Below are 10,859 nucleotides of genomic sequence, written 5' to 3'. Positions count from 1 at the left end.
GATTAGGAGACCAAAACTGTACGCAATATTCCAGGTGTGGTCTCACCAAGACCCTGTACAACTGCAGTAGAATCTCCCTGCTCCTATACTCAAATCCTTTTGCTATGAATGCTACTTAAAGTTCTGCTTTTTGTGTTCTGCTGTCTCCATGGCTCTTTCAGTTTAAGTTTAAAGATACAGCATGGTAGCAAGCCCAAAATGCTGGAGTAACTCAGCGGGACAGGCAGCATCTACGGTGAGAAAGAACGGGTGACGTTTCGGGACGAGACCCTTCTTCAGACTGTCCCGCTGAGTTACTCCAGCATTTTTTGTCTATCTTTGGTTTAAACCAGAATCTGCAGCTCCTTCCTACACTTGGTTTACAGGCCCTCCGGCCCACTGAGTCCACGACGACCATCGACCACCTCGTTCACATTGGTTCCACGTTATCCCACCTCCGCTTCCACTTGCTACACATAAGGGGGCAATTTAACAGAAGCCAATTCACCTGCAAACCCGCACGTCTTTAGGATGTGGGAGGAAACTGGAGCACCCTGGAAACGCCTGCGGTCACAGGGAGGACGTGCAAACTCTGCACGGACAGCACCCGAGGTCAAGGATCAAACCGGGGTCTCTGGTGCTATGAGGGAGCAGCTTTACCAGCTTGTGCCACCATGCCACCATTAAATCTGGAACTTAGCTCATTTACTATCTGAAGGGATAGATTGGCACAGCACGAGGACCCAACTGAAACTTGAACTCAGGAACAGATGAAAAGCTATACTTTATAACCTACGAACCTATCTCCATTGATGTATTACAGGTAACCCATTCCACCTCCCTTGTTTTTCTGTTGTGTTTTTTTTTTTTCTTTCTTTTTTTCTTTGTAACTTTCTACCCTCTCTTTTTCCCTCTTTCTATAAAAAATAAAAACACTAGAAGCAGAAGTAATTGATAATGGAACATTTTAATAATGTATGACTGATGTATATGAAAAGTCTTTTTACTATAATATGTAACTACATTTTATAATATGTCTACTTCTAATAAATAAATTAAAAAAAAAAAAAAATCTGGAACTTAGAAGGATGAGAGGAGATCTTATCGAAATAAAAAGGATTATTAAGGGTTTGGACACACTAGACGCAGGAAACATGTTCCCAATGTTGGGGGAGTCCAGAACCAGGGGCCATAGTTTAAGAATAAGGGGTCAGCCATTTAGAACGATGAGGAAAAACTTTTTCACACACAGAGTTGTGAGTGTATGTAATTCTCTGCCTCAGAGGGCGGTGGAGGCTGGCTCTCTGGATGCTTTCAAGAGAGAGTTAGATAGAGCTCTTAGGGATAGTGGAATCAGGGGATATGGGGAGAAGGCAGGAACGGGGTAATGATTGTAGATGATCGGCCATGATCACATTGAATGGCGGTGCTGGCTTGAAGGCCGGTGCTGGCCGAATGGCCTACTCCCGCACCTATTGTCTATGATCTAAATCATCGCCCTCCGGCATCTTCACACATACGGTGCAGCACAGTGGTGCAGCGGTGGGTTTTCTCTGGGTGCTCCAGTTTCCTCTAACACTCCAAAGACGTACAAGTTTGTCGATTCATGGGCTCCTGTAATGGATTGAAAATTGTGCCCAGTGTGTGGGATAGTGCCAGTGTGTGGGATGATCGCTGGTCCGTGTGGACTCAATGGGCTGAAGGGCCTTGTATCTCTAAAGTCTAAAAGCGTCTGTCCCTCCAACATGACCCTCTTCTGTTGCCTGACTACCTGACCCGAGCTGACCAGGATCAGGATTTGGTGCAGTTCAGGCCGTGCTTCGTCCTGGCCATCATGGGTACTGGAAGGGATCAGCGGTCCATATTGGTTCTACATTACCCCACCTCCGCATCCACTCCCTACACACCAGGGGGGGGGGGGGGAATTTAACGGAGGCCAATTTTTGCCGCTGCCTCAAAAAAGACACCAAACACCCACACTCTCTTCTCATTTCTATCATCGGGAGCCTGAGAACCGTGACCTCCAGGTTCGAGAACAGCTTCTGCCCATCAATCATCTGGCCCTTGAACCAACCTGTACAACTTATCCACCAGTAATTGCTCGACTCAACAGCCACAAATCTGTAGCCTCCCTTTGATCTGTTGTTTTTTGTTGGTTCACATGCTTGATCAATGGTGTTTTATCATTAATGTTTTATTATTATTAATGTTTAGTGTTTTCTGAGTCATTCGGAACTGTCACTGTGTGTCATGTTGTTACTTGTGGGCGGAGCACCAAGGCAAATTCCTTGTATGTGAATACTTGGCCAATAAACATACTTACTTGCTTACAACTCTAGCCACAAACCTATCTTAGCACCGAACTACCTGTACTATGACAGTGATACTTATGCCCCTTAGTCCCACTTAAGGAAACCTGAACGGAAACCTCTGGAGACTTTGCGCCCCACCCATGGTTTCCGTGCGGTTCCCGGAGGTTGCAGGTGATTGCCGGAGGTTGCAGGTAGTGGAAACAGGTAGTGAGACTGACAAAAACCTCCGGGAACCTTGGGTGGGGCGCAAAGTCTCCAGAGGTTTCCGTTCAGGTTTCCTAAGTAGGACAGGGGCATTACACTATACTGGGCTGGTTTACCAGAAGATCTGATAAGACTCCCTTCATCAGACTCCTTTTAACAGGGTCCCGACCCAAAACATCACCTGCCCATACCCTCTGCACGTGCTTCCTGACCCACTGAGTTGCTCCAGTTTTGTTCAAGATTCCTTGTGTCTCCAAGTGTTTAAGAAGGAACTGCAGATGCTGGAAAATCGAAGGTACACAAAAATGCTGGAGAAACTCAGCGGGTGCAGCAGCATCTATGGAGCGAAGGAAATAGGCAACGTTTCGGGCTGAAACCCTTCTTCAGACTCCGAAGGAAATAGGCAACGTTTCGGCCCGAAACGTTGCCTATTTCCTTCGCTCCATAGATGCTGCTGCACCCGCTGAGTTTCTCCAGCATTTTTGTGTACCTTCATTGTGTCTCCTCTTTTTTTAACATGAAAATGTGCAATTCTCCCATCAGTCACAATAACTGGATAATGTATGAACCTGCGGGGGAAAGGGTAATACATTACCAGCTTTTGTAATAGAAAAAAAAGGATCAGTTGGGCTGGGTCATCAATAATGTTGATTTATTTTATAGGTTTACAAGGCTGAGTGAAACAGGTCGCATACTGCACGTAGCAAGAAAAACAATTTAATTATCTATAGTGATTGCTTACCGCCTATCCATCATTTTCTTTCTTTAAAGAACTAATTCAACATTGGAATGAAATGGCAAAGCCTGGTAAGGTGTATTCAGTAGAAACCAAAGTGCTGGAGCAACTCAGTACGTCAGGCAGCAACTCTGGAGGACATGGACTGTTAACATTTTGGGTTGAGACCCCACTTCAGATTGTGTATGTAGCAAATGTTGGATCAGTACAGTAAATTGGCATCTATGCAAATTGGGAAATATGGTCTCATATCTTGAACTTCTGATCAGGAGGACTATGAGAATGCTATGAGAATGCAGGGTGACTTGGACAGGTTGGGTGAGTGGGCAGATGCGTGGCAGATGAAGTTTAATGTGGATAAATGTGAGGTTATCCACTCAAAAACAGGAAGGCAGATTACTATCTAAATGGCGTCAAATTGGGAAAAGGGGAAGTACAACGGGATCTGGGGGGTCCTTGTTCATCAGTCTATGAAAGTAATTATGCATGTACAGCAGGCAGTGAAGAAAGCGAATGGCATGTTGGCCTTTATAACAAGAGAAGTTGAGTATAGAAGCAAAGAGGTCCTTCTGCAGTTGTACAGAGCCCTAGTGAGACCACACCTGGAATATTGTGTGCAGTTTTGGTCCCCTAATTTGAGGAAGGACACTCTTGCAATTGAGGGAGTGTAGCGTAGGTTTACAAGGGTTTAGAAGGATGAGAGGGAATCTCAATGAAACATATAAGATTGTTAAGAGTTTGGACATGCTAGAGGCAGCAAACGTGTTCCCGATATTGGGCGAGTCCAGAACACGGGGCCACAGTTTAAGGAGTAAGTCATTTAGAACGGAGACGAGGAAACACTTTTTCTCACAGAGAGTGCTGAGTCTGTGGAATTCTCTGCCTCAGAGGACAGTGGAGGCAGGTTCTCTGGATGCTTTCAAGAGAGAGCTAGATAGGGCTCTTAAAAATAGCGGAGTCAGGGGATATGGGGAGAAGGCAGGAACGGGGTACTGATTGGGGATGATCAGCCATGATCACATTGAATGGCGGTGCTGGCTCAAAGGGCTGAATGGCCTACTCCTGCACCTATTGTCTATTGTCTATTATCGGCCATGATTAAATGGCAGAGTAGACTCAATGGGCCGAATGGACTAATCCTGCTCTAAAAATGTATGAACTCATCTTGGGGTGGCAACAAAATTGGGGTATCAATGATTGCCCGTAGAGTTTGTCTGGGTGGGATCAGTGAAGTATTGGTGTTGGTAGGCCTCACTTTTAACTTTATACCCACATTATAAAGTTATGGGAACAGCTCCATCCAAGACCGACGGAAATTGGAGAGAATTGTGGACGCAGACTTGACCATCGCACAAACCCAACCTCCCTTCCATTGACTCCATTTAAACCTCACGCTGCCTGGGCAAGTAGTGAACACTGCCCAGTCCATCATCGGCTCTGACCTTCCTTCCATCGAGGGGATTTATCGCAGTCGCTGCCTCAAAAAGGCTGGCAGTATCATCAAAGACCCACACCATCCTGGCCACACATTCATCTCCCTGCTACCTTCAGGTAGAAGGTACAGGAGCCTGAAGACTGCAACAACCAGGTTCAGGAATAGCTACTTCCCCTCAGCCATCAGGCTATTAAACCTGGCTCGGACAAAACTCTGATTATTAACAACCACTTTCTGTTATTTGCACTTTACCAGTTTATTTATTCATGTGTGTATATATTTATATCATGGTATATGGACACATTTACCTGTTTTGTAGTAAATGCCTATTATTTTCTGTGTGCTAAAGCAAAGCAAGAATTTCATTGTCCTATACAGGGACACATGACAATAAACTCACTTGAACTTGAACTTGAAGTCCAGCAGCATAATCAAGGACGAGTCGCACCCTGGCCACTCCCTCTTCTCCATGCTCTCCCCCAGATTCAGGGACAGTTTCTTCCCGGCTGTTATCAGGCAACAACCATCCTAACGCAACCAGAGAGCGGTCCTGAACTACTATCAGACTTATCTTAGATCGGACTTTACTGGCTTCACCTTGCACCATACGTTATTCCCTTATCATGTGTCTGTACACTGCCAGTGGGTGGATTGCAATGATGCATTGTCTTTCTGTTGGCTGGTTAGCACGCAACCTCGGTACACATGACAATCAACTAAACTGAACAGTGTGCTGCCACCTTTATATTTGGACATAGCTTTACGATACAGAGTCGGGAGTTAAATAGAAGCAAAATATCAAGACAACCGTACCTGCGATGGATCATTGGAATTATTTCCCTTCGAGCTATTTGTCTTAACCTTAAGCAAATGTCTGTGCTCTTCTGCAAGGAGCAGGAATATAATTGCTTCTTTCCCCCCACACTCAATTTAGATGCAGTCTGCAAAGTTCAGTACTTTGAATTCCATTTTATTTTTCCTTTATGTAAGCAAAAATAAAAGTTACATTTAATCGGAGTTTTATGCGGGATCAAAGTGATAGATGTTGACAAAAGGAAATTAAACTCTTGACTGCTGGGGATCGCGTAAGCGTAATGGCCCACGGTGCGAGTTCATTCCAAGAGCTCTCCCAAGTAAAAAAAAAAAATCAAACTCGTGGTAAGCACGGAGAATGAACATAGCGGGTACGTCGGAGCTCGGGGGACGTTTCTTAGCGCTCGTAACGCTAACGGCAGGTACTTGGGAAGACTCGCTAACGGCAGGAAAGCTCGGGAAGACTCGTGAAGATATTTCAACATGCTGAAAAATGTCCACGAGAGCCCCGAGTACCGACGAGTGGCCATTACCGTAAATCTCCGAGTTCGAATCAGGGCAAACTCGGGAGAACTCTGAATGAACTCGTAGTGGGACAGGGCTTTAAGGGTATTCTTACAAAATTCTTAAGGGGTTGGACAGGCTAGATGCAGGAAGATTGCTCCCGATGTTGGGGAAGTCCAGGACAAGGGGTCACAGCTTAAGGATAAGGGGGAAATCCTTTAAAACCGAGATGAGAAGAACTTTTTTCACACAGAGAGTGGTGAATCTCTGGAACTCCCTGCCACAGAGGGTAGTCGAGGCCAGTTCATTGGCTATATTTAAGAGGGAGTTAGATGTGGCCCTTGTGGCTAAGGGGATCAGAGGGTATGGAGAGAAGGCAGGTACGGGATACTGGTGTTGGATGATCAGCCATGATCATATTGAATGGCGGTGCAGGCTCGAAGGGCCGAATGGCCTACTCCTGCACCTAATTTCTATGTTTCTATGTTTCTATTCCCCCACCTGACTTGCCAATTCCAGAACTCAGCTGCCACTACGCTGCCCACCGCTCCCTTCCCTCTCTCTCTGTCATACGCACCTAATGTGAGTGGGGCCCACCTGAGGTTTATATTCAGATCACCACATTAACATCGGCACAGAGGTAGAGCTGCTGCCTCACAGCGCCAGAGACCCAGGGTTTTGTCCTGACCTCGGGTGCTGTCTAGGCGGAGAGTTTGCATGTTCTGCCTGTGACCACGTGGGTTTCCTCTGGGAGCCAGGGTTTCCTCCTCCATCACAAAGACGTGCGGGTTTGTTGCCGGTTAATTGGCCTGTGTAATTTGCTCCTGGTGTGCAGGGAGTGGATGAGGAAGTGGGATAACGTAGAACTAGTGTGAACAGGTGATCGATGCTGTGTCTCCAAACCAAACCAAACTAAACATCAGGTTGGCACAGCTGTAAAGTTGCTGCCTTACAGCGCCAGAGACCCTGGTTCGATCCTGACTACGGTGTGTAGGATCCTGGTGTGTAGGATAGTGCTGGTGCACGAGGTGATCGCTGGTCGAGGCGGACTCGGGCCGAAGGGCCTGTTTCAATGCAGTATCAACCTAACGTCTAAATCCACTTAGGTAGGCAAATGCTTCACTGGTGTGCATTTGTTGGTCCTGAATCTGACCCCCCTCCCCTTGACAAAGATGCATCTGAGAGGACAGGTGAGAGGGCACGGTGGCGCAGCGGTAGAGTTGCTGCCTCACAGCGAATGCAGCGCCGGAGACCCGGGTTCGATCCCGTCTACGGACGCTGTCTGTATGGAGTTTGTACGTTCTCCCAGTGACCTGCGTGGGTTTTCTCCGAGATCTTCGGTTTCCTCCCACACTCCAAAGACGTACAGGCTTGTAGGGTAATTGGCTTGGTAAATGTAAAAATTGTCCCTAGTGGGTGTGGGATAATGTTAATGTATGGAGTTTGTACTGGAAGAGGAGGAGCCATCTTGGGGAACGGCTGCTAACCAGCAGCCGTCCGTTTAATTCACTTTTTTTTGAAGTTTTTAGTAAGTCTTGTGCTTCGTCCGTTGGAGATATGGACTTTTTAATGTGGGGGGAAGGGGGTAATTATATTTCTAGGTCCCTACCTGGTCGGTGAGGCAGCTTTTTCTCCGGGCTGCCCCGTCGACCCGTCCTCGTGGCCTACCAGCGGGCGTGGAGCGGCGTTTCCTGGCGGGGACCGCCCAGCACCTCGGCTTCGGTGGCGGCACAGCGCTGGAGCGCTATCGCGGAGCGGAGCGGGCGATGCCTTGCCTGGGTCGCCGCGCTGGATCGACGCGCTGGAGCTCTGGTGAGCTGTGACCGCCGAGATCAACAACACCTCCGGGCTGCGGGTCTGCGGAGCGGAGCGGGCGGCGCCGACTCTAACATCGGGAGCCTGGGAGCTCCAACCCGGCGCGGCCTTGTTGGCTTCGGAAGCCGCGGTCCCCAGCTGGGAAGCGGCCGTTCCAGGTGGCCCAGCCGCTGAGAGGACTCTCCCGACGCCGGGGCAACAACACCCGGCCAGAACGGCCAGGAACATCGGGCCTCCGTAGAGGCAATAGCGGAGGCCTCAATAGGCCTGACTTTGGGTGAACTGGGGATGGGGACTGGACATTGTGCCTTCCCTCACAGTGGTAACCACCGTGGGGGGATGATTTTTTCCTGTCTGTAAGTTAAATATTAGTCTGTGTCCAAGATGGCTGTCGGAAGGGAGAGTGGACGCTGGCGCGCTTTAGCTGCCGCTGCTCTCCCTTTCACATTGTGTTTTTTGATTTTTTGTCTTTGTAGCGATTTCTGCCTTTAATTTGTGTATTGGTGATGTCCTTATTATTTATTTTACTCCGACTATATGTTTTTTCTCTTCTGTTAATTTCTGTAAGATGTCCTTGAGATTTTGAAAGGCGCCCGAAAATAAAATGTATTATTATTATTATTATTAATGTGCGGGGATCGCTGGTCGGCGCGGACCCAGTGGGCCGAAGGGCCTGTTTCCGTGCTGTATCTCTGAACTAAAAAAACTTTTGTAAGCAGGAGTGCTGCTCCAGGATGCAGGGGAAAGCCCTTGGGCCCTATCTCCCATCCCACCCCCACCCACCCTCAGCCTGTATCCACAAAACACAAACACAATTACAGAGTTTGTTTCAAATGTAGACGAGTTGCAATGTACTGATGTACAGTTGTGTTATGTACATGTATCTTTAGCCATATCCCGGTTGGGTCGTCTAGATGTTCACTCTACGCCTACTGCCTGAACCGGCTGAATTCCTCCAGTACTTTGGTCTTTGCTCAAGGTTCCATCGTCTGCAGTTCCTTGTGTCTCCATATATTCTCGAAACGCTTGGCCATATACTCAGCAGAATTACGTCTGAAGAAAGTCCCCCCCACCCTCCCCTGTACATCTCTTCAGGCAGCTGAATAGTGAAAGGCCTCGATAGAGTGGATGTGGAGAGGATGTTTCCACCAGTGGGAGGGTCTAAGATCAGGGGTCACAGCCTCAGAATTAAAGGACGTTCCTTTAGAAAGGAGATGAGGAATTTCTTAAGTTAGAGGGTGGTGAATTTGTGGAATTCATTGCCACAGACGGCTGTGGAGACCAAGTCAGTGGATGTTTTTAAGGCAGAGATAGATAGATTCTTGATTAGTGCGGGTGTCAGGGGTTATAGGGAGAAGGCAGGAGAATGGGTTTAGGAGGGAGAGATAGATCAGCCATGATTGAATGGCGGAGTAGACTTGAAGGGCTGGAGGTCTAATTCTCCTCCTATCACTTATGAACTTACAGTACGAACCCTTGATGCAAACTAAAGGTTTCTCCTCCCCCCAAAAAAAATATCCTGATGTGGGTCTCCCTCCTCCCACTCCAGTGCAGCAGTGACAATTACCCCATCTCAATCCTTTCAATCACAAAATATTTCCAAGCAAAAATCCACCCTGCACTAACCTCTACTGGGGCTGAGTAGCAAAGACCAGATGTGAAAACTATATCAGACTTTGTTTCAAATGTGGGGAGAGCATTGCAGTGTACTGACGAACGATTGTGTGTTTTTTCCTGCTTATTTTTAGCCACATCCCGGAAAGCCAGCCAACTCACGCACTGAAATATGTAGACCAGCTTGCGGTGGCACAGATAATTCACCAGGTACAATTAATCCTTTTTTTATCAAGGCTGTGGCAGTTGATTTAGCTTGTGGGATCAGCTGTTCTTTGAAAGGATTCTGTTTCACACATCAATGCATGTACTTATCTTGGAAGTTTATAACAATGGGTTCAAAATACTTTGTATTTTTTGCATACAAGGTCTAGAGATGGAATGTGAAAGTAGGTCTTGATTGCCAGTTTTATTAGTTCTCCAGGAGCTTAAAATTCCCCAGAATCTTAATTCCTCTCATTGAGTTATAGAGTGATTCAGTGTGGAACTGAATTTGCCCACATGGACCTACATGTCCCAGCTACACTAGTCCAACCTGCTTGCGTTTTGCCCATATCCCTCCAAACCTGTCCTATCCATGTACCCGTCTACCTGTTTCTTGAATGTTATGATAGTCCCTGCCTCAATTACCTCCTCTGGTATCTTGTTCCATGTAAAGCTACCCATCTGATTCATATTAAATCTTTTCCCCCTTCACCTTAAAGCCATGTCCTCTGGACCACGATTCCCCTCCTCTGGGCAAGAGGATCTGTGCGTCTACCCGATCTATTGCACTCATGATTTTTTACACCTCTATAAGATCACCCCTCATCCTCCTGCGCTCCAAGGAATAGAGTCCCAGCCTACTCAACCTCTCCCTACACCTCCAACCTCTTTTCAGACCTCAGTCTGAAAAAGGGTCTCGACCCGAATCGGCGCCTATTCCTTTTCTCCAAAGATATTGCCTGATACCCTGAGTTACTCCAGCATTATGCATCTCTCTTCCTTCACCTCTACCTAATTACCACTGATTGAGCTACTCAATGTGTTAAGGGGCTGTCCCACTTACGCAAAAACATTTTGGCGACTGCCAGCACCCGTCATAGTCGCAGCAGGTCGCCGAAAAAATGTAAACGTTGAAAATCCAGCGGCGACCAGAAAAAGGTACGACTCTTTGGGCGACTACTCACGACCGTACAGGTGTCACCCCGCGACTATGACGGGTGCCGGCAGTTGCTGAAAAAATCGGCTAAACATAGAAAATAGGTACAGGAGTAGGCCATTCGGCCCTTCGAACCCGCACCGCCATTCAATATGATCATGGCTGATCATCCAACTCAGTATCCTGTACCTGCCTTCTCTCCATACACCCTGATCCCTTTAGCCACAAGGGCCACATCTAACTCCCTCTTAAATATAGCCAATGAACTGGCCTCACAGTCCCCCCCCCCCCACATTCCTTGCCATT

General features: G+C 47.4%; 1 protein-coding gene across 2 annotated transcripts in view; it reads left to right on the top strand.

Moving 5' to 3' along the window:
• pigk (phosphatidylinositol glycan anchor biosynthesis class K) overlaps positions 1-10,859 on the top strand; it is a 117,509-nt gene that overhangs the window by 55,383 nt on the left and 51,267 nt on the right. The window contains exon 10 of one of the 2 annotated variants that reach the window (XM_033029030.1): positions 9,547-9,622. The exons of the other annotated variant lie outside the window; for it this stretch is intronic. Coding sequence (XP_032884921.1) covers positions 9,547-9,622 — 76 coding nt within the window. The remainder of the gene's footprint in view (positions 1-9,546; positions 9,623-10,859) is intronic. 2 annotated transcript variants of the gene reach the window in all.

The sequence above is a fragment of the Amblyraja radiata genome, chromosome 10, assembly GCF_010909765.2.
Source record: "Amblyraja radiata isolate CabotCenter1 chromosome 10, sAmbRad1.1.pri, whole genome shotgun sequence".
Taxonomy (NCBI): Eukaryota; Metazoa; Chordata; class Chondrichthyes; order Rajiformes; family Rajidae; genus Amblyraja; species Amblyraja radiata.
This window is presented reverse-complemented; position numbering and strand designations above follow the sequence as displayed.